The sequence below is a fragment of the Lynx rufus genome, unplaced genomic scaffold (assembly GCF_022079265.1).
Source record: "Lynx rufus isolate CCGP_SWC_20201006 ecotype Redwood Valley unplaced genomic scaffold, mLynRuf1.p SCAF_6, whole genome shotgun sequence".
In the NCBI taxonomy this organism is placed as follows: Eukaryota; Metazoa; Chordata; class Mammalia; order Carnivora; family Felidae; genus Lynx; species Lynx rufus.
Window position 1 is genome coordinate 81,061,293 of NW_025814878.1, and position 25,244 is coordinate 81,086,536.

Genomic DNA, 25,244 nt, shown 5'->3' on the forward strand with positions numbered 1-25,244 from the left:
TGTTTGTGTGAAGGAGGATGTGGGTGGGAACATGAATAGGGCAGGGGGATGTGGGCAGTGGCAGGTGTTAGACATCCCTTTTATACGGTCCCCATCATCTATATATGGGTAGATAGATGATATAGATGAAGCAGAAGAAGAAGAATAAACACATCCATACTGAAGGTTTACCACCTCAATTTATAGGATTCAACTTACAAAGTGCCCTACTCACCCCTGTGCAATGAAATAAAATGAGCAGTTAGCATCAGAGGTCTGAGTAACAGCTCCATCATTTACTGCTAATCAAAAAAAGTAGAAAATAATGCCTTCTTCCTGGGGGAGAAAATTAACTGAGGTTTAACGTGGCAAGGGGTTTGTATATCAAAAACTGTCAGATAAAATTCCTAGGTGGAGTCACTGTGAATCCCACATATCTTTTCAGAAACATGTACATTTGCTGCTTCTGCACAAGGTAGAGACACACCCTTATTGTGATGTGGCTCCAGCATTACAGTTTTTCTTCCTTTTTTTCTTCCTATTCTCTCAAAGATCATCTTCCTAACATTGGCTTTGATTCCTTCCTGGTATGTTTGCAAACTTTACCTCCCATTTTCCTTTCTGTGTCTCCCTCTATTTCTTCCAAGAATTACTTAGAGTTTCAGAACAGAGAGATGTTTCTCAAGCCCTTTTGCCTTCTCTTTTAGAGATAAACATACTATGGAAATTCACTGTCAGATTATAAATACAGTCTATTTGCTTCTAATACATTCTAATTACAGCTATTAAAATGATCAACAATAGCAATTTATAATCAATTAACCAATAAGTAAAAGTTAATATCTTTTATGTGTTTTGGCATGTTACTAAAAGCATGCAGAAACCTGTGAGTAAGAGAAAGATAATAGAAATGAATAAAGATGAGGAAATGCCAGAAAATCCAGACATTCGATTTTAGGCTTAACTTGAGAGGCAACAGCAAATCAAAATACATTTTGAGTCAAAAGTAATATGATGAAATTGGGATTTAAGAATATCTTTTTTTAATGTTTATTTTGAGAGAGAGAGAGAGAGGGTGCGCAAAAGAGAGCAAGCAGGGGAGGAGCAGAGAGGGAAGGAAACACAGAATCTGAAGCGTGCATGCTCCAGGCTCTGAACTGTCAGCACAGAGCCAGAGTGAGGCTCCAACTCTCAAGTCAGAGATCATCACCTGAGATGAAATCAGATGTTCAACTGACCCAGCTACCCAGGCATCCCAAGAAAGAATATCTTAAGAGTATACCCAGCATAGTTTGCTATATAACTAGCAGCTTCACATCTGTACTTAAAATTTATATACAACTCACTGCCCCCAAATCTTGTTTAATTGATAAATTTAAAATTTGTGCAAGAAAAACATGTAGATCCTTTGGCCCACATCTCAACATTCAAAAAAGAGTCTAGGAAAAAAAACACACTAAAGAAATGGCAACTGGTCATTGTTCTTGTATATTTTGCAACATCGCTCTTCTGATAATCACATCCAAAAACATATTTACTTTTAACTGAAGAACTGATTGGACTAGCTTTAAAATTTGCAATTTTATCAAAAGAAAAACATCACAATTCCTTTGCCAATGTTGAAAGAAAAACTACAGAAGTTCTTTTGTTCTGATCATTCAATACTGAGCCTTTCCCTGTATGACTTAACCTCCAAATTTAATATTTTAATGAAAGAGAGTGGGAGAGCACTGGCATGCTGCAAGTGGTTTCATTTTGGTGTCCAATTCCACTCCAAAATTGTTGACTCTCCTCTACAAGAATTAGGAAAATAAAAAAGAACTAAAACAAAGCCATAAATTCAGCAGATCTAAGACACATGCATAAATAAGAGGTTGAAAATGATACGGGATGCTGTAGGGAAGACAGGTGCATCAAAGCTCAGAGGAAGAAGAAATTCTGGTAAGGTGGTTGGTCAGGCAAGTTTCAGAGAAAATTACACCTGAACAAAGACTTGAAAGTACAGTGGGTGAGAAAATTACATACTAAAACCAGTAGGGAAAATGTGTGGAGAGCATTCTTAGTAGGGAGTAACATAATTTTGTAAAACATATGACGGAGAGAAGGTTTTATAGGAGATAAGACAGCCAGGCAGTGGACAGTCAGGAGATGGTCTATAATTTATTCATGAGCTCTTGGGCCTTGAGCCTCTAAGAGGGCAGCCATTCTGACCAATGCTGGGTAGGATGTTTTAGACTGGCCAAAAAACAGGAGGCAGAAAGGCCAATTAGGTTTCTAACCCCAAGTCAAAGAGTAGGGGAATCTGAAATAAGAGGATGGAAGTGTGAAGGGAAAGGAGGAAAGATGTAAAAGACAAGTCAGAATTAGAGCTGACAGGACATAGTGACTGATTACATGTAGGAAGCAAAAGGAAGGGAAGAGTTAAAAATGACTCAGGGGTTTCCAGGCTGGAGGACAGGAAGAACGGAGATGGTACAAGCAGAAGAAAGAAGGTAAAGAAGGATGCATGTGTATGACTGTGCGTGTGTGCAGTGGAGTGTGATATGGAAGGTAATAGTTCAGTGGTTTTACACACCAAACAACATAACACCTGAGGGCCTTTGTTGAAAGTAAAACATTAAACGCCTTCTAATCTTAGCTGCAAAAATCCTAAATTTTATTTTCATACACACACCCAGAGAAATATAACTCAAAGCCATCCTAAATTTTATTTTCATACACACACACAGAGAAATATAACTCAAAGCCATACTTTTCCAAGCCTGAACTTTTCTCATAAACATGGTCCAAGACTATCCCCTAAACCATCATAGTAAATGACACTGCAAAAAACCAGCCCAAGTATTTTAACACTTTTAGTGCTCCAAAGGATAACAGATGGTGGAAATAGCTCTCTGGAATTGCATGGAAAGGCAGAGTGAGAAAAATCAAAGGGAAAAATGAAAGAGGTTTTCATTCTCTTTCCTGATCCTCTGTATTCTCTACTCTTTAATGTTTATAAACTTAGTGTACCATTTACAATAAGGGGGATAACAGAATCCATCTTGGAATCATTTGTCCATCAGCACTTATTATTCAAGTCAAATCATAGTTCAAATCAAAACAAAGCAATTTGTATCAAGTTCCAATGATATAACACAGTATTATGCATTATAGTAGACCAATGACTTTCATAAATAACTGCCTCTACCTTCAAGAAGTAAACACTACAGGTAGGGGGATAAGATACAAAAGAAATTGTAAAGACAATGATTTTTTTGTTTTTAATCAACTGAGGCAAACAAAGAAAACATATCCAAGAGAGCCCACAATTTATTAACAAATGACTAGTATACTTCTAATGTACTGTAGCAGCTCATCCTTAAATTAAATATCAAACCCCCTTCTGTTTATTTCATATGTAAGGAAGCTTAAATGCAAAAAATCATTGATAGAAATTTTGTACACTTTTCTAGGTCTATCAAATTTTATATCTTCCATGGATTTGGATAATATAAATATGACTTACTCACTGATTATGTATTATGCCCACCATAGTCCCACCTAGACTGAATTCTTTAAATCAAAAAACCTATGGCATTCTTATCTTCTAATCCCTCCAGAGCATAGATCAGGATTAAGTGAGAGAGCTGAAGGTCAATGGATCCCCACTTGGATCATTGAAAAGGATTACCAGACTGCCTCTGAGAAGTCGGGAGCACAGGCTCTGGAGTCGATTGTCTGGCTTGGAATGCTGGCTTCACTAATAATGGATGCAAGTACATAAGCAAGTAATTTACCTAGATATGCCTCAGTTTCCTCACTTGTAAAATGAAGACAGTAGTGATAATTTATTATACAGAGTTTTGTGAGGGTTAAATGCACATGAAGTGCCTAAAACAGAATAGTATAAAATTGCAGCTAATTTTGTCACCACAGTTGATAGAGAACTAGCAAAGAGCTAAAAATAGACATAACTTAGGTTGGTGAGCAGTTTTGAAAATCGAGATATGGGGGCCTCTGAGTGGCTCAGTCGGTTAAGCATCCAACACTTGATTTTGGCTCAGGTCATGATCTCACAGTTTGTGGGTTTGAGGCCCACATCGGCATTCTCTCTCTCTCTCTGTCCTTCCCCATTCATGCAGAAGCTTGCTCTCGCACTCCTTCAAAATAAATAAAGTTTAAAAAAAGAAAAAAGAAAAAAGAAAATCAAATGTGTGTTCTTTTCCTTTTCGATGCTCCAATATGAAGTTCTCTCCATTGTGTCAGAGAGTCTTCTTTCTTACGGCTCTCCCTAAGGAATCAGAATAGAGGTACATATTACAGGGAATGCAATTCCCTAAAGCCACATGCCTTTTCCATTTCCTTACTTTTTCATTAGCTTTCCTAACGTAATTCCCAGGCTCAAATTCTTGGACATTTCTTTCAGTCTTTCCTCTTCCTTGCTCCTTTCTCTGCTACATTCACTTGTCACCAAAGCCTGCTGCTTTCTCCTTGCAAATGCCTTTCTCATCCATTTTTTCTGTGACCACTATCATTACCCTTACTATTATTAGCCATTTCTGGTTTATTTTAATCATCTACTAATTGGTCTCTTTCTCTCTAGGAATGCCCTATTATCATCCATTATTCATACTTCTGAAAGATTCATTATCCCAAAGCATTCCTTTCAATCTGGGTAGCTCCATGTTCAGATACTTTCTTGTCTTCCTTCAGAGTAAAACCAGTTCCCAGAGCCTGGCTTTCAAGGACATATATGCACTGGCCCCAACCTTCCTCTATAGGTTTATAGTCCTTGACTCTTTTGCTAAATATGGTTCTCCAATTAGATTATATATGCAATGCCCTCTTTGCCTGACTGCTTAATTCTCACTCTGAATTTTTACCCAAATCATTTTCATTTTCTTAACCTGGGACGCCTTAATCTCTCCTTTCTATCTAATTACAATTCTTTCATGAAGTAAAGCTAAAGTCCTCTTTTCTCCCACAGTTTCTCTGACTCCAGACCATCTCAGCCACAATTACACACACACACACACACACACACACACACACACACACATACACACACACACACACACACATATACACACACACACACATCCATATACTCCCTGGCCACTTGAAGAAATTTCATATACATTTTTAAGTAATTTGCTTGACTTAGGTCATTTACTTGTATTGTAATATATCTTTTATGCCTGCATGACCACCAACTTATCTATCCATCCACCCATCTATCCATCCATCTCTCATCTTCCACAATTAAATTATAAACTACTTGAGAGCAAATCCTATACCTAACACTACTTTGGGAGACTTCCTTTCATCTTCCAATTTTGCACAGTATTTGAAACATAGTATGTATTCAATAAAGATATTTTTAAAGAACTACAGAAAAATATCAGATAGCATATAATTAACTGTTAACATATATATGATAAATTGCCAAGTACTACTGGCTTTAACACATTTTCTCAATCTCCAATTTTGAGTTAGATTTCTCTGTGCTTTCATGCCAATCTGTAAATTCTTTCATAGCCTTATTATCATACTTTGTTGTAATTAACTGTTTACTTGTCTGTCAGTTTAACTAAGCTCTATCTCATTAACAGTTTTATAAGTCTCTAATGTGTCCAAATGAATGAGTAAAATTGAATAAATTAACGTAAAAATATACGCTACACATATGGGTCATTTGAAAATGATGGAAATCTTATTTAATGTTATCCAGAGTTAAATAAGACTTAAAAGGTCTGCTTCAGCATGTCATGTTCTGTATTTGTCTACCCAATGACCTCAATTATATATTACTAGTGATGCTATCTAAAGACTTTAAAGACAGTCTAGACACACTCACAATGTTTAGTATTTGTTATATGCATAATAGATGAGTGCATTCATTTATCTACCAAAATCATTTTTTACTAAATAAACATTAATTTGCTGCATAGATTGTTCAAGTCCTGAGCATGATCTTCTCCTTTTATTTAATACCTTCTAGTACCAATACAGAAATAGCAGTGAGTACAGATTCTCCTTTAGCTATAAGCTTCCTGTTTTTCCACAAGAACCATCATTTTCTTGGCACAGGCAAATCGTTCTCATCCTGGACAAAAGACTCTGTAGAAGAGCAGAAGAAATAGCAGTGATTCACAGAGTAACCAGGCTGAGCCCTGAGGCACAGCGACTTTCTAATAATAATATTGCCAACATTTACTTCCCTTTGTATTTTCTCAACATGAGTTTTGGAAGAGAGATCCTATTCAGAGATAGTCACATTAATTTTGATTTGTGCAATTATCAACCATCTCAACTAACCTTCATTTTCACTGAGCATGTCAGTGGTACATACCAGTGGTTCTATATCATAAGAGTATGTCTGGATAACTTGGGGAAATTTTCCAAATACACATTTCCTGGCCTCCCATAGTAGGGAGCTTTTGAAGCAGACTGTTCACTGCTGCCTTATTTTTTGTAAGTTTATTTATTTTGAGAGAGAGACAGTGAGCAAGTGTGTGCTCAAGCCAGGGAGGAGCAGAAAGAGAGGGGGAGAGAGAGAATCTCAAGCAGGCTATGCACTGTCAGTGTGGAGCCTGAAATGGGGCTCAAACCCACGATCCATGAGATCATGACCTGTCAGAAATCAAGAGTGGGATGCTTAAATGACTGAGCCACCCAGGCATCCCCCCACACTGCTACTTCAGAATATGTGAATAATATTTATACAGTACTTTATACACAATTCTCTTCTGTACTTTATCTCATTTCATCCTCAAAAACTCCCATGAGATAACTAGAAACAATTTTCTTCCTATTTTCCAGAGGAGAAAACTAAGATTTAAGAGGGTAAACAACTTGGCTAATGTCACCCAGCAAGTGAGTACCAGAGCAAGAACTAAAAATATTTGGTTCAAACCCTGAATGCTAGGATTTACTATTTACTGAAGAATTGAAAAATTCCTCTTAATCATAAGGTAGATCATCTGGATATTGTGAATCCATCCTATACTATGAATCCAGATACCTGGATTTAGACCTAGATCTGCCTCTTTCCTGCTGAGTGACCCTGGGACAATTTACTATCAAAGTTCATGTCTTAAGAGTCTGCCATATGCTGGCCAAGAGCACTGATCATCAAACTCAGTTTTTGCTCATACCATGTGACTTCAGTTAAAGCTGACGTTAAATGAACTCAAACAAAAGTCTGCTTAGGCTTCTAGTGTTTCAGGAAACAGCCTTAGTGTTTCAGAAAATCTCCTTAAAATATCAATATCAAATATCACATGGTCTAAGATTGGCCAAAGAAAGCTGAAAAGATAAAGATCCATTGAGCTAGTTGCTTGGGGCTGGCCCTAGGCCTAAGGTAAAGGTGACCCTAATTGCTTCCTGATAGGATCAACAAGATAATAAAAAAAATAGGATTCTAGTCAGATGCTCCATACAGGAGGAAACGAATTGCTTTTAGCTAAAACCCCCTCTATTCATAGGAACAAAAGACCTAGATAGCATACAATGGGCAAGGTTCTCCAAGGTTAGGGTCACCAAAATAAAAACTGTTCAGAGCATCATTAACAGAGGACCTAGTTCAGTCAACAAGGGGTAACTGGTGAAAGTAATTTATGATTAATTAAGATCCATGAAAAATAACTATTACATATAAAACTACTATGGGTCTACTCTTACAGAACTAAACTTTTTTAATACCCAAGAAGTTGAAGAAGGCACCTTCTTCGGGGAGCATTCAGACAGAGATGAAAACAATATTATCTTAAAATAGTTACAGCAGAAAGAGGGGCTTTATAAGACTCAATGAACTGGCATAGAATGATTTGCATAAACCACAAAATCATATAGAGAATGAAGACTATAAAAGCCACACAATTTAAAAAAAAATCTGTCACTTCCTAATTATAACCATGAATTGGAAATGTCAGCATCCCTAGTATTCTCTATTTCCAAGATACTGGCTGTACCGACTTTATTCTAAAGGACAACATATTTTTTTGGAACTTTTATCTTTTTAATATTACCCGCTCAGTATGATCCCTACTATAGGTGGTAATAGAAATATAGACTGTAACAATGAATGCTTTTTATTGTATATGCAAAAAAAAAAAACTGCAAAAAAATAAAACTCATCACATTTTAATGTAAACATATGGCTTAAAACAGTAGAGAAGAGGCTTCTTATCTCTGAATAATATTTTCATTCATGATAAAATATATAGCTAAAAGATCCTTTGAATATGGAAATATTCCCTTTCTTCTTGACTGAGTTTTAATCAAAAATGAGATATTTTTCAAAAAAGGAGCAATATTTTTATCTAGTATATATGTTAGAATATTTATTTCCTGTAGTGTAGAACACCTACAAAATTATTAAATCTTTTCCAAAAGATTATCAGAGTGAAAAAAAATCACAAAGAACATTTAAAATGGCAAAGTCTAATCATGTTTCAATTTTTACTCAATTTTACTTTTTATCATTATTTACGATCAATAATATTTGAAATTCTATACAAATTTACCTGAAGTAATACAACTGAGATTTCTAAATTTTTCACTTATATATGCCATTTAAGATATGTTTGTATACATAATACGATGCTAAGATTTTATGAGAAAACATGTTCCTGCACATTATGCATTCAATGTTTTCAATCTATTATTGAGATTACACATATAACCTGGAGCCCCCTCCCTTCACTATACACCAGAAGTTCCTTTTGTCTTTCACTGCTTCTAAAACTTCATTAAATTCCACTAAACTTCACCAAACCCATTTAATTCCACATGCTTCATCTCTATTGCCACCAGCAGAGTCCAAGCCACCATTATGTTTTGCCTAAACCACCACAACTGCCTCCTAAGGTTCTTTTATGCTCGTCCAACCCACTTGTCACACTACCTTGGATCATGAATCTCCTTTCTTTGAACCGCTTCAAGGCCTTTTCAATAGTTTTACATAAAATCTGGAGATCTGAGAGGTCTCTAAGATGTAATTCTTGCTCATCTCATCAGTCTCATCTGTTGCCCTCCTCCTCACATTTTTCTGCCTTCTTTTAGTCCCCTAACCAGGCTACACTGGTTTCCATTTAAGATGCACTGCACATACCATCTTCTCTGCCTGGAATTCCCTTCTGCTGGCTCTTCACAAGGCTGACTCCTCATCTTTCAAATCTCTCCCTAAATATCATCTCTTCTCAGTGTCTTCCTTGAACATGCTCTCTAAATAGTTTCCCCTGTGTAGTTCTCTAACACTACATAGATTCAGTTTAGGCTCTTGTTAAAAATGAAGAGTTTTATAAACTGTGTTTTTGTTTAGATTCTCTCCTCCCACACTCTTAAGTTCTACAAGGACAAGGACTCTACTTTATCCATCATCATATCCAGTGCCTGGCACTGGGCTCTACACACAGTACAAACTACATAAATATTTGTTGAAAGAAGAATGAACAGCCTGACTCATTGGAAAGCAAGCAGCAAACTGCTTCACCTACTGCACAATCTCTATCAGTTGAAGAAGTTTACTTCCCCTCTCCTCAATGCTACCTTCTCTTCCAAAGCTGATTTAACTGGTATCTATTGAAGGAATAGACCACACCTGAACTGAGAATTTAAGAGAATTTGGAAAAGGCTGAGTACAATATCTGCTAAGCTTCAGGAACAGAGAATACCACATGGCCCAGGAGGTGCAGAGGGGCAAGATCAGGTCAACCAGGGAAAAGCAGGCTAGATTCCAGCATTCACAGGGCCTCTCCCAGGTTTTTGAGAAGAATCACTGTATTCATGATGGTGTTGTATCTGGGGTGGTAGACAGTCTGCCAGTGAGCTGCCCAATTTTCTACATTATCCATGGAACCTCTGCAATCCACTACTACGGCAAGACAGAATTCTAGGCATTTAATATACACAGCCTGAAGTTCATGTCTGGTATGCAGAGCTTAAAGGCATACTGACATAGGGACATGGGCTTCTGTCCAACTGTTTATAATTTCAGAGACATGCTTCTGTTTACTCTGTTAATTAGTATATGATAAAAAGATATAATCAAGTATAAAGATATATGTATATTTAACATAAATTATGGGAAAAGCATATATATTAATATATATTTTCCTCATTATATTTTTTATTCCCAAGGCACTATTTTAAAATTAGGTTAAATATAAGCTACCACATTTACATGATTATATTCATTCTGATCCCATACATGTTGGTCCTCAGAAGTCCCTGTGTTACAATTAATCTGAACAAAGATTGTCATTGCTGAAAAAAGCATGCCCTTGAGATCTGAAAAAGTATGCCTATTAAAAAAGTGTGGATATAGCCTCCCTGTCAATTCAAGGCTGACTCATCTGAAACTGTGAAGAAGGGGGAAAAAAAGAGTATGTGTGACACACATGTCCATGTCAAAAGCTTCAATGCAGATGGTGCTCAATGATCCAGTCCAGGATATGAATTACCACTGCATAGAGAGATCATTTCTAGAAAAGAAGAAATAGAAAGGACAAAAACAAAATAGCAAAATAAAATCCTGAGACTCAGTAATTTGAATTTTTACCTAGAACCTAAATCCATTTTTTGTTAAATAAATTAAATTGATAATTAATTACAGAACTTACAAACATGAGTAACAAATTTTTTAAAGTAAAAAACAAAAACAAAAACAAAAACAACAAACTCATACCAAAACCAATTTCTCATTTTTTTTCCAAATGTAATCAGAGAAATCCAAACCAAAGAATCTCACCTTCTGATTGATTCCTTAACTATACTGAACCCAGACTCTGAGGTTACACTGGTAATTTTTATATGATGAAATTGGTCATATGTGAACACACACACGCATACACACAACAGTTAAATTTATTTTCTAGGAACTAGAAATCACAAGTGTCAATAATCCCAAATCATGAATGGTTCAAGGGTTATATAGAATTGACTTTTGAATATGAGCTTTTCTGAAGATGTGAGGATTTCATACACATTTATAAGAATCATTATAAATGTTCAAATAAAACAGAATTTAAGTAATCAAATAGCTTCCCATTAGCTTTCACAGAAGCTGATGGCTTCACTGGTAAATTCTGAAACATCTGAAAAAAATTTACAGTAATCTTTCACAAACTCTTTCTAAATGAAATAATAGGGAATACTTCTAAATTCATTCTATGAGATCAATGTTACCCTGATACCAAAATCAGACAAAGAAATCACAGGAAAACTATAAACCAATATTAGTTATAAATATATACACAAAAATCATCAAAAATAATAGCAAATCAAATAAAGAAATATGTAAAATGGATAACCAAATAGGATTTATCCCAGTAATGCAAGATTGGTTCAACATATGAAAATCAAAGCAGTACACCATGTTAATAAAATAAAGGACAAAAAGCACATTACCATCTCAATAAATGCAGAAAAAGCATTTGAGAAAATCCAATATCCTTTTATGACATGAACACTCGACATACTAGAAATGGAAAGAAACTTCCAAAACCTAATTTAAAAAAAACATCTACTGACACTCCACAACTAACATCATATTTAATAGGGAAATTAAGGGGTGCCTGGGTGGCTCAGTCGGTTGGGTGTCTGACTTCGGCTCAGGTCATGATCTCGCGGTCTGTGAGTTCGAGCCCCGCGTCGGGCTCTGGGCTGATGGCTCAGAGCCTGGAGCCTGCTTCCGATTCTGTGTCGCCCTCTCTCTGGCCCTCCCCCACTCACGCTTTGTCTCACTCTCTCTCTCAGAAATAAATAAACATTTAAAATTTAAAAAAAAAATAGGGAAATTAAGGCTTTCTTCCTAGGATAAGGAACAAGATACGTATGTCTGCTATAACCACTTTTTGACAACTAGATATCCAATGTACCAGAGAATGAAATTGGATCCCTACCTCACACCATATACAAAAAGTAACTCAAAATGGATTAAAGACCTAAATATAAGAACTGAATCTATAAAACCCTAAGAAGAAGGAGTTTGGGATTTCACAATAGTTTCTTAGCTATAACAACAAAAGCATGAGTAACTAAAGGAAAGATAGATCACTTGAACTTCATCAAATTAAAAACCTGTGCTTCAAGGTACTATCAAGAAAATAAAAAGACAGCTCACTAAATGGGAGAAAATATTTGCAAATCATTTATCTGATGAGGATGTGGTATCCATTACATATTAAGAACTCTTACAACTCAATAAAGACAAATAACTCAATTAAAAATGGACAAAAGATTTTGATCAACATTTCTCCAAAGAAGCGAAATATAATCAATGAGCACATGAAAAGATACTCAACATCATTATTCATTATAGAAATCAAATCAAAATCACAATAAGATAACCCATTCATACAATTCACACTCACAAGAATGGCTATAACAAAAAAGACTAACAAGCTCAAGTGTTGGCAGAGACATAGAGAAATTGGAATTCTTTTACATTGCTGGTAGCAACGTAAAATGGTGTAGCTGATTTGAAATCCAGTTTGACAATTCCTAAAAAATGTACACATACAGCTGCCACATGACTCAGCAATTTCATTCATAGGTTTATACTCAAGAGAACTGAAAATATATGTCTACTCAAAAAATTATACATAAATGTTAAGAGCAGCTTTATACATAATAGCTTAAATATTGGAAACAATCCAAAGGTCCACTTAAATGATGGTCGGATAAACAAAAATGTGGTGTATACATACAAAGGAGTATTATTTGGCAATAAGAAAAATGAAGTATTGACACATGTATAACATGGATGAATCTTGAAAATATCATGCTAAATGGTAAAGCCAGTCATAAATAGTCCATATATCGTATGATTCCATTTATATGAAATTTCCAGAAGGGGCAAATCCATTGAGAAATGCTAGGAACTGAGATTTAAAGAGAATAGGAAAATGACTACTAATGGATAGTAGGTTTCTTTTTTGGGATGATCAAAGGTTCTCAAATTACAAAGAAGTGACAATTGCACAATTTTGTGAAAACAACTAAATTGCACACCTTGAAAGGTGAATTGTATATATGGTATGTGAATTACATGTTCATTTTAAAAAGTAGGCAATCACCAACAAAGACAAAGCAAAACAAGAAAGACTGAATTATGATACATGTACCTTTATGGATTCAACTTATTCCTGATAATGTCACCTTCCACCTGATAACACAAACATTGTCTAAGCATTTTTTTTTCCTTTGTACATTTCCCTTTATACCCTCATTTTCTGGATTTTTACTTGCAAATTCCAACTTCAGTTCTAGTGTGACCAACCATTCCAATTTTCCAAGGACTGGGGGGTAAGTTTGGGGGATTTCCAGGACATGGGACTTTCGGTACTAAAGCATGGATAGTGCCAGGAAAACTGGGACAAGTTTGTTCTTACATGATCTTTCATAATTTACTAAATTCCTCTGCTCTTTGTTTCAGTACAGTTGATACCCTCTACACTGTTGATTGCAGTCTTTCCTTCCAACTCTATACTTTCTCTCCATGCTATTTCAGTTGTCCTAATGGTTTTTATTATAAAGTAATTGCTCACAAATTAGTATATCTCATCTAACCCTCTCCTGAGTTTGAGATACGAATAGCCAACTGTCTTCTGAATGTTTCAATTGGAGAGATCTTTGTCTACTAATACATAAGTCTAATGATAAATCTAAACTTGCTTTCATGCCTAAATTAACTCTCGTCTTAATTTTATCACATTCACCTAATCTCTTGAACTAAAGTGAGTTATCTCCTCTCATCTTTGTTTTATTACTATATCTAATGAATCACTATACTCTAATTATACTACCTGGAAAATTTCCTCAAATCTGCCCTACCTCCTATCTCTCCTATTTATTCCTGCTAACACCTAGGACAGATATTGATGTATACACAAGAGTTCCTCAGACTTTTTAATTCCATAATTCCTTTGAAAAACTCAAAACCCCATAATGGTATGTCAAATTTCAAAATACAGTATTAAAAATAAAACCTAAGAGAAGGCACAATTACTTATTTACTTTTTCCAAGTTAGACAAATGTCCTATTCTCCAGAGATTCTGATGCACCACTTCCTACCTCCTTTCTGTCTTCTCTTTTACACACAAAACCCACACTCACCCCTACACATACGAATTCCTATCCACCCACACAACCACATAACACACAAATACATATACACACATGTGCTCAGGTTCCAGTATTGAGCACATGTTTTAAATTACCCCAGCACCACCTGGTGTTTTGGGCCTTGGGCAACTGTTCTCTCCGTCTGGAAAACTGTATTCCAAAACTGCCTACTTACTGAACTATCCATCTTTCAAAATCCATATTAACTATTGCAGGCTCTTAAATCCTTCCTTGACCCCAACAACCCCAAACAGAATAAATCATTTTTTAACATATTGCACTCATCCTATAGTATTATAATTTATTTGATTATGTAACTGCCACCTCCAACTTGAGAGAAAACCCTTAATAAGAGACAGGCATTCTGTCTCATTTATACTTACACTTGAGGGACTCAATTTGTTGAACTTCACCATTATTTTTGATACATTTATTACTTTGATTAAGTGATGACAACTTATACAGCATGTCTAAAATATGACTAAGTGACATTTTACTAATAACTAAAAAAGAATCTTTGGATAGTTTATACACAGTTATCAAAAATATAAAGTATACTGATATGTGTATCCATCAATCTAGACTTGCAAAATAGAATGCACCAAGTAACATAAGTATAGCCACCCTACTTCCTGTCTACCTACCACTCTTTTCCTACACAGTCAAGCATTTTGAAAAAGTCATGTACAATCACCATTTCCTTTCCTGACTTCTCATTTCCTTCTCACAACTATTGAAATAGAGTATTTCCACACACGTATATATTAAAACTGCTATAACAAATGCCACCAATGACTTACTTCTATATGGACAATTCAAAGGATATTTTTTTTTATCTCTGAAGTTATTAACTGATTTTCTGCTGTATTTGATACTACTGGAGATTCCCCTTGAGCCCCTCTACTACCTTGGCTTCTGGTTCTTCTATTTCTTTATTTCTCAGCTGAGTCATGGGATCCTTTTCCTTTACCCATTCATTATGCACTAATTTTACCTAGGGCTCTCTATGCTATTTTCTTGTAACTATATATATTTTGGTGATGTCATCTACTTTTCCATTTAACTATTTCAGGTTCATATACCCAACTATTTCTTGGACCTATAGACCTATAGCACAAGTACCACAAAATCATTATATCAAAATCCAAACTCCTCACAGCTTACCTACCTAGACCTACTTAGCTTCTTTAATTCTACTTTTCAGTCAGTGGCCCTTAATTACCAAACAATTGATATGATAGTCCCTCTAAATTCTTTCTTTACAAAACCATATTCAATTGACAATCAAGCATGCCAATGTGACTCCTTACTCAGCTCTTGAAATGTTTCCTTCCCACACCTTCTGCCACTCCTACAGGTCAAAGGCTTATCATTATCTTTCTTTGGACTATTACAACTGTCTGTTAATTGATTTGCTTATTCCTAGTTTTGTCCACATCACATTCATATTCCATTTTCCTCACTTCTGTCAAAGTAATACATATTTTATATACCTACACACATACATATAATGCAAATCTGACTAAGCCACTCTCCCAATTAAAACCCATTAGTGCATCCTTATAACTATAGTGTGTATTAAATTTTATATTTTTACCCAGTTATCATACACAGAAATCTAAATTCATCCTATAATATTAACCTAGGATACTTTCTTGGATTTTTCTAATCTCTTCTATTCCATTCAAATTAAAACAAACAAACAAAAAAGTAGCCTTTATTGATTTTCAGATCCAGTGATAGGTAGTGACTCACAAATTTAAAAACACTCACCTGCAGGCTAAAGCCATCCTTAATCTCCCTGCCCCTCCCCGCTGTTTATTATTGCCTTTTCTTATCAACCTAGATAGGCACAGGTGTGGATATGGAGAGCTCAAATTACAAACACACTATAGAGAATCAGCAGGATAAGGAATGGATTGCAAACTTTAAATTGTTCAATTTAACTAAAGAGAGGTTCACTATTTTAACTTGAAAAGTTCAGGTAAACAAAGAGGTTGTCAAAATAGAGGATTCAAAGGGACTACAGTTGCTTCTTCTTGGCTACTATACTCAGAAGGACCACCAGGAAAGTTCCACTAGGTGAAAGATAAATTAGGATGGATTTCTACAACTCTTAAGTCTATGGAAACTAAAAACAAAGTAAAGAAAGTTATCTAAAATCTTGTTGGGAAGTACAACAATTGCTGTTATGTATCTAATAATTCCAATTTAAAACAGACATTAAAATGAGTGGGATCAATTAAAATGGAACCTCAATATGTGAATTATAACATTTTAAAATCAATATTAATTCCCCAAAGAACTTTCCCAGGAATAGTTTGAATTCTAATATAATCCTAATATAAAGTAAAACATTTTGTAATGCCTAGAACATAAGATAGGAAGCAGGGCTCATAAGCTTCCATGAATTCTGAAGGAAAGTTCCATCAGCAGGAAAATGGCTTTAAAGCAGAAACATTTATAGAAAAAAAAAAAACATGGCAATATCATTAAGAGTACTTCTTCCAATTTTTTTTCAATGTACAATTTCAAAACAAGTCGTGTTTTACTACATTTAAATCCAAATTATTTTTATTCCTTGAAAAGTACTGATTAAATGTAGAAGGTGATATTCAAGCATACTTATTGAGATAAAATCTATAATTGATCTATTGGGCCTCTTGAAATTTATTCACCAAAATTTCCTTTCCTAAAACACCAATATTTTAAATGATTTGTGACTGAATGTAATATATAAACTATAAGCATTTGTCTTTGCCAATGTTAATACAAACTTGTCATAGCAACAGAATTAAACAAAAATTTATGTATCTTCTTACTCTTTACAATTTTATCACTTTATTTTGGTTTACTTCAAAGACTTCTCAGCTAAAGAAATCTATAGAAAATCACTCTTAGGACACATTTCTTCAAAGGTATTTGATAAAAACCAATAGTAACTACTTGGCTGTAATGGTTGTTCTGCAGAGTATTGCCGCTGCTGAGACATGTTAAGGGAATGTTTAATTTTTCTTACTAAAAGCATAATTCTATTCAGAAGACTGAATATATCCTGTTACTCTGCAGAATTTTAAAGCTATTGACATTTTATCTCATCAAAATCCATGTTCACAACTCAGAATTTACTTATTTGGCTTCCTCTCTACTTCCTGCTTCCCTTTTGTGTTGGTCATTTAACTCTTCACTAATATCTACACTTGAGTTCGCAATAATAAAAATGAAACTAGATGGACAATCTGCTCTTTTAGATTGTCCGTGCCTTTAAGTAATACGGTGAGGGTGGGTAGTGGACTACCTCCCTTACTTGCAGGCTCCTTCCCTGTCTACACCTTGCCTTCCTATGTCCCTAAAAGCCTAGGCTCCAGCTCACACACATTCTAAATCCAAAAGGTACAGAATTTCTGCCACCCTGGAACCCCTAAAAGTGTGTCCCTTTCCTCTAATTAGTTTTATGCTTCCAATATGGCATTAGAAACATCACTTAACAAAGGTACTTAATACACAGCTCATGTTTCCAGATAATTTTATCTGATTCAATATAGCCTTTTTATTACACATACACGAGTAGTCAGAGTATCTTACTCCCACATGCAATGTGAATTAATAAATCCGTAACCAGTGATCTGTGTAAGAGACGACATTTTCAGTCAATAAAACTAATGCCATACTCACGGTGTAGGTTGGTGGGGCTGGTTTTCAGCATTTCTTGGTGTTTTGCAGGCAGCAGGCTTCGCCATGTCCCTGACAACACACCTGGGGCGCATGATAGACAGCACAACGCACTATTAATTATAAAAAGGGTAGAACACATCTGGAAATTAAACACGGTACTGAAAACACAGTCTAATGGAAAATCTTTGTAAGCCCCTTCTATATTAACCTGGAGGCCCTGGAAAAGCCCTTAGAGTTGAGTATTTTTGACTCAGACTTTCAAGAGCTCAGTTGTACCCAAATAAAATCTGTGCTAGCCTCCTTATTTGATTTTCCTTTTAGCACCAATAAAACGATTGTCAGCAGTTTTCCCCATAGAAGAAATGCTACTGAAAGCTTTGGCTTCACCATGTGATGACATCTGAAAGCTTAAAAATATGAACAGCTGTTGTGTTGATATGTTAAAAGATGGGCAGGATTTTCTGTGGCTTTGGCTATTTTACTAAAAGATATGGACTCCTGTTTCATGCTATTCCTTACCACACAGGTTTTTTCCTTTATCAAAAAGAGATCGAACAGGACTGAAGATATTCTCTATGTTCAAAATCCCCTTCAAGTTAATTAAGAGAAAGACTTAGAAGGAAATGTTCATATATAAAGTATGCGTGTGTGTGTGTGTGTACAATACATAGAGAAAATACCTCCGCAATGTGAAAAATATATAAAAGGTCTTTGTGTCTTGAGTCCTCCATTACAGGATACATAAATGCAGAGGACAGACAATATAACAGAGCTCTAAAGGGCAGCAGAAGATGCTCTCACCCTATTAACAGGGCATACTGAGCATTGAAGGGATTCATTGGCAGAAATCCAAAAAACACCCCATCTGAGGCTGTCCTTGGATGGCTCAGATATCCCTTCACCCCAAAAGCTTTAAAAATATTGCTTTTAATAGGGAATGCTTGGTTATAGAGCTGAGACACCACATCTTAGACTTTGCTAGATGGGAAAGCCCCTCAGGACCCAACATTCTCAAATTTGAGTCTCGTTCTTCACAACTTTCTTAAAGGCTTCTGGGAGGTTTGACTACACTACTAATTTTTAAGGCCAGTCATGTTATTCCAGAAGTGGATCGCTGATGAGGCAGTGGCAGATAAACTTTTCCCAGAGCTAAAAGCTGCATGGCAAAATTCTCCACTTCTGAAAGAAATGATACAGGGAAACGTGGACACAACGCACAGAAACGTGCACACAGACATACTGCTCATTCCAAACAAGATCAAGTAAGACTTAGAAATCAATATGTAACATGACGAGAAAAGAAAGTGGTACCATTTCAAAGCCTCAGTATACTTCCTTCCTAGGATAAAAGTAAAGAAATGTGGCATTTTTCAAGAACTGATGCTAAACTCTTAATGGACTGGTCAAGAGAGGAGTCAAAAACATCCACAGGAACCACAAAGCCTTCTGTTCTTGTTCTGGTTTCATGGAAGAAAAAAGCCCCTTAGGCATCAGGGTTAAGGGAATATTCAGGAAGGTACTTGTTAGGAAGAAATAATGTCCTGGGATTTCTGAGCTCTGAAATGTTAGTCTAACTTATACAAAGTACAATGCTCAGGAAGTTACATTTCATCGCACTGGAAAATCTTTAGAAATTCTCACTCAAGTAAAAATAGTACATTTAGCATATTTAATCTACATGCACTGGTTTGTTAAAATATCGGAAATATCACCAACTTTGGAAAAAATTTTGAAGAATTATATCTATGAGAAACCATATGCAACCTTCTGTCTTAGTTCATTTCTTTTTTTTCTCTAAAGTTTCAGGTATTAATACAAAATTTTGAAAAAAAATAAATCAGCTACTTTAATTACAGTTTTCCTTAGATATGCTTTTAAGTAACTCTTTTTGTAATAAATGTGGACTATCAGCTAGCACTAAAGATAGGTTTCTAAGCAAAACTTTTTTTTTTTAATCTGAGTGAAAGACCACATCTGAGTATGAAAATTCTCAACTAATTTCAAATAACCAGTGGTTTTAGTGTAAAAGCACAATAGCTGACATACTGCTTCTGTCTGTACAACTATATAATCTTTCAAATAAAACTTTATTTGAATTTCTGAACTTTAAATATTAAATAATGAAAACAAATACATCACACTAAAAACATTTAGTATTTACAACTGAGATATAATTTTGAATATACTTAATTAATACACTTAAATTAATTTTTAAAAAGCAGATAAACAACATATTTTTCATACTAACATGTATTCTGACCACAGGACTACAGTGATATAGCTGGCTACTGAATCTGTGTTTTCAGAGGGAAAAACTATTTATTTCAGATTGCTAATTATTCAACCAATCTGATGGGATCCTAAACTATGGTAATATATATTCCCACATTTTTTTTAATGCTTATTCATTTTTAGAGACAGAGAGACACAGACCTTTAGCGGGGAGGGGGAGAGAGAGAGAGAGATTGATAGAGAGAGAGAGAGAGAGACAGAATCTAAAGCAGGCTCCAGTCTCTGAGCTGTCAGCACAGAGCCAGATGCGGGGCTTGAATTCACAAACTGTGAGATCATGACCTGAGCCGAAGTTGGACACCCAACCAGCTGAGCCACCCAGACGCCCCTAATATTCCTACATTTTCTAATTTGGCATGTTTTTAGTGAAGTTTTTTTAGATACAAGAAAAAAAAAGATTTTTAAAAAAACCCCTATGCTCAGATACATTCATAAGAAACATAAAAAAAATAGGGGTGCCTGGGTGGCTCGGTTGGTTAAGCATCTGACTTTGGCTTAAGTCATGATCTCACAGTTTGTGGGTTCAAGTCCCACATCGGGCTCTGTGCTGTCAGCTCAGAGCCTGAAGCCTGCTTCAGATTCTTGTCTCCCACCCTCTCTGCTCCTCCCCTGCTCACACTCTCTCTCTCAAAAATAAACATTAAAAAAAAAGGTACATAAAAAAATATAATACGCTTATAAGATTTTTGGTAGCCTGTGTGGATTAACATTTCTCTTTTTTGGATTAACATTTCTTTAAAATCATAATTGGAATTGTTGTGTCTGGCATATCACAGTTTGGAGGGGTAAACTGTTAATAGTTTTGACGGTTCTAATATGTAGAACTGTTTGGTACCAGCACGTTCTATTATCTCCTAGGCATTAAACTTATAATAATACAGACCTGCTCATACTTTAAGAAACACAACAAACACAACACTATTTCAATATGTTGTAGCAATTAAGTCTTTTCCTCTACATATGATTTATTCCTTCAGCCAGACATAAGGAGGCCACAAACCCTGCCAAAGTGCTGACTTCCCAGAATCGTTATGGATCAACAGACTAGGAGTTCAAGGGGTTTGACCTCTTATTCTTTGCAACTGTCTTTTAATTCCTCAGAGATTTATCAGACATGGATTCTACACAGTCTTCAAACTGCAAGTGAGCATTCCTTCATCATCAAGCATTACTGCAGATTTATGCAAATGAGACATTCTGCAACCACCTCAGGGGACCGCTTCTCCTGACTCCGCCCTCAGCGCTGCTGGGTTTTATGAATGACTGCAATCAATGCGATGAATGTCTGCCAACTGCCCACTCAACCACGTCTACTCTTCCTGCACATACACACGGGAGAAACTCAAACTGCCACAAACCTGTCGATGAGGTTATGGTAAGACTTTCATCTTTCTAAGCAGGAACTAAATGTGCTTCCAGATACTCAGAGTATGTGAGTTAAAAATCTTAAATGCCTTCAAAAAACATAATTTACATAATTACTTTCTCTATTTTGAGTTTCAGTGTTGGTTCCTGTAATCACTACTCACCCCCCTTCACCCACCTGCAAAACACACACACACACACACACACACACACACACACACACACACACACACAAAACACTATTTTATGAAACTTTATTTCAACTTGAACGTCATCTAAATTGTTTTATCTTTCATGGCTAATGTCAGGAAACTAGTTACTGTGCACTAAGCTGTCAAACAGATATGGCATGTTTACATTTCTGTTCTCAATTTCTTGTTTTTTGAATTTTACTGAAATTTCTCCAATCATCAGTGGAGATTAGTATATTCAAAGTGTCTGGGGAAAAAGTGTATTTGTGCTTACTCCCCAAGTGTTTTTGTACTAGTCTGCATTTGTCATAAGAAATCTTAGAGCCAGTTAAAATAACATAAGATTGAGAGAATGAATTTTTTTAAATACATAATCTCCTGATTTGCAGATCACTAATTAAAATATATATAGAAACAAGGATTCTCCAGCAGCCATCTCCATCTAGGCTGATTGCAAATACATTTCTCTAGCAATTTAAGCCAAAAACTTTAGACTTTACTCCTCTTTTCTCTTAACACTTTGTGTCCAATCTATCAGATTGGTTCTATTTTCAATTTATATCCAGAGTCTGACCATTTTTTATCTCCTCCATTATTGCTACCCTGTCTTGAGACCTTATCACCATTTACTTGCATTCCCACAAGACTTTTAACTGATTGCCCAGCATTTACCCTTGCCCTTATCCTATAGTCTATTCTCAACACAATAGCCAGAGTGACTCTTTTTTAAAGATAAATCAGATCATGACTGCTGTGCTAAAAATTCTGCAGTGGTTCCCCAGTTTACTCACAATAAATTGCCAGAGTCCTCAGAATATAATGTGGCCTCCTATAACTCTCAGAGTTCATCTCCAACTGCTTCCTTCCTCCCTCCTTGCTCATTCCACTCCAACCATACTGGCTGGTTTTCCTCAGACACACCAGACATGATCTTATTTTGGGTCCCTTTCAACCAACCAACCTTTCCTTCCATCTGGAATGTTATTTCCTGATATTGGTAGACTAACCTCCTTACCTTTTTCAAGACTTTGGTCAAATGTCAGTTTTTGATGGTTCCTATTCTGATTATTTTACGTACCACTATAATCTGCTTTCCCACAGCCACCACACTCATATACGTCCAATGCCCTTTACTTGCTATACTACTTACTAAAATTTACTGCCTCCCACTGCTAAAATATGAACTGCTCAAGAGGAGGCATCCTGGTCTCTTTGGTTCCTTGACATATGCCAAGAACCTAGAATAGTGTCTGATGTAATAGTCACTCAATACATAATTGTTACATGAATGAATAACATAAAAAGGACAAAAGCTGTGGGTTTCAAACGACTAATTTTAAGACTCTAAAATATAATGATTTAGGATAGATTCTAGGTAACACTTTTTTGCAAGATTACAGCAATTCTATAAAATATTTACAGAATATAAATTGATTTATGGCCAATAGGTTTTGTGACTTGAATAACTTCGCTAAATGTGTTTTCATACAGTTTGACTAAGTTTCATTCTCTTTCTGAACAAGAAAATAGGTATTTCTCACCATATAACTTACTTAGTGGAAAAGACTCTTTAACGTCAAGCCATTGCTCAAACCAGGAAGATACCGTTTAACATCTAGTGTACTGATATTTTATCAAATAAAATATTTGTATATGAGGCAATTTTTTAATAGTAAAGAGAGAAAATTAATCTCTTTTTCTTCTGATTTTTCTAAACAGGGTGGGAAAATAACAAGTACTTGTGCTCATTTAACACTAATTATGTACCAAATCCAAATAGCATATCTTATTCAATCTTCAAGATATCTACCCCAAAAAAGAGATTTGATTGTCCCATTTGACAGATGAAGAAGAAACTGTACATCCAAGAGATTAAATTATTTTTCAATAGGAATGGCAAATATTGATATTTTAAGAAGCCAAGATTTTTATCAAGGTCTATTTGGTATCAAAGTTGATGTCCTTTCCATCATTGCAAGCAGCCTCCTGACATTAACATAGGCAGTCAGGTTGGTTAAATTAGAAATGTAGAGTGACCTTAAGACCAATGGCAACACTATGGAATGTGAACAGCAAGACAGGCCATCTGGCATATATTACGAGTTTATAAAGGAAAAAGAATCAAGAAAGCTAAAAAGATTTTTTAAAATTCATTTTCAAAAGAAACATAATACAATTGATAAAAATCTCTTCAAATATATTTTTCAAAGGAGGCCTTCCACAGTGATCTCATTTCCACTCACAAATACTAAAAGAGAGAAAGCTGAAAAATATTACTTTAAAAAGTGAGTTTTTAAAAATTGCATATTCATGTCAACTTAACCATGAACAAATGAGTATGATGACTGTTACCCATAAGATGAAGATGAAACAGTAAAACTTCTACACCAGAAGGAGAGAGTGAATGTTGGTATTTTTCTTGAAAATCCAGATGTACTAATCACAAATCATCAGGGCCTGTTATACCTCTGATGTGCATTCAGGGAATCCTCAGAAGCTACATTGGAGTAATTTTTATTTTAAAAAAAGACAGGAGGACAGAAGAAGCAGGTTCCTAATGAAAAGGGAAACCAGCTGGACATTTTTCACAATGACTGATGAGGGTTGCTGAACCTTTCCTGAAAAGGCCAGGAAGTTATTCACAAAACCAGACAAAAAAGTATAGAATTCTAAAATCAAGGTGATAACAAGATAAAGATTCACTACAGAGATTAATGGGTGATTCCAAATTTTAGGCAAACAGATTTTTCAAAGACTGATAAAAAAGAAAATGATAGGGGCGCCTGAGTGGCGCAGTCGGTTAAGCGTCTGACTTCAGCCAGGTCACGATCTCGCGGTCCGTGAGTTCGAGCCCCGTGTCGGGCTCTGGGCTGATGGCTCGGAGCCTGGAGCCTGTTTCCGATTCTGTGTCTCCCTCTCTCTCTGCCCCTCCCCCGTTCATGCTCTGTCTCTCTCTGTCCCAAAAATAAATAAACGTTGAAAAAAAAAAAAAGAAAAAAAAAATGATAGGTAAAAAAACCAAGTCCAGGTCTTCTGAATTATTTAAACCTGCTTATTAGTCCTTATGTCTGTAAAGACTAATTTTGTTTCCTAATATTGTTTCCAACACTTTGGCAATATGACCAATTAACCCCCTTTTATCCATGCTACTATTTTCTGTTAACATAGTTTCTTTTTTCATTCACCAATTGTTGAAATATTATACATATCTATGGATTTATATCTGTTCTCATCACCCCCCACACTGTCCCATTTACACTCTTCTACTTATTAACCTGTGTACATTCTCCAAAAGCCACATGCTGCCTGAAAAACAAAATGACTTTAAAAGAAAAATCAAAAGTACCAGATATTTTCCTACCACTAAACCTGAAAGAGAGAACTTCATTCATTTCCCAGAGGAGGGGAAATCCATCTAATAAGAAGTAAGGAATTTCCACCAAGTAGGAAGCAATTAACATGGTCAATGCAGCAGAGGCATCAAAGAGGAGTCCTGAAATCATGTTTTGAACTCTCCAGGAGTAAAAAGAGATGGGGCACAAGTGGAATTATGATGGGTCGATAGGACAAGGGGTGATGTGAAAGTGCAGAGAGAGAATGTAGATAATTAGTGCAAATGGAGACAAAAG

General features: G+C 35.6%; 1 protein-coding gene across 2 annotated transcripts in view; it reads right to left on the reverse strand.

Moving 5' to 3' along the window:
- The window catches only part of RIMS1 (regulating synaptic membrane exocytosis 1), a 488,816-nt gene that overhangs the window by 391,485 nt on the left and 72,087 nt on the right, over window positions 1-25,244 (reverse strand). For both annotated transcript variants that reach the window (XM_047101823.1, XM_047101822.1), the window contains exon 2: window positions 17,768-17,848. In XM_047101823.1, the coding sequence (XP_046957779.1) occupies window positions 17,768-17,848 (81 nt within the window). The remainder of the gene's footprint in view (window positions 1-17,767; window positions 17,849-25,244) is intronic.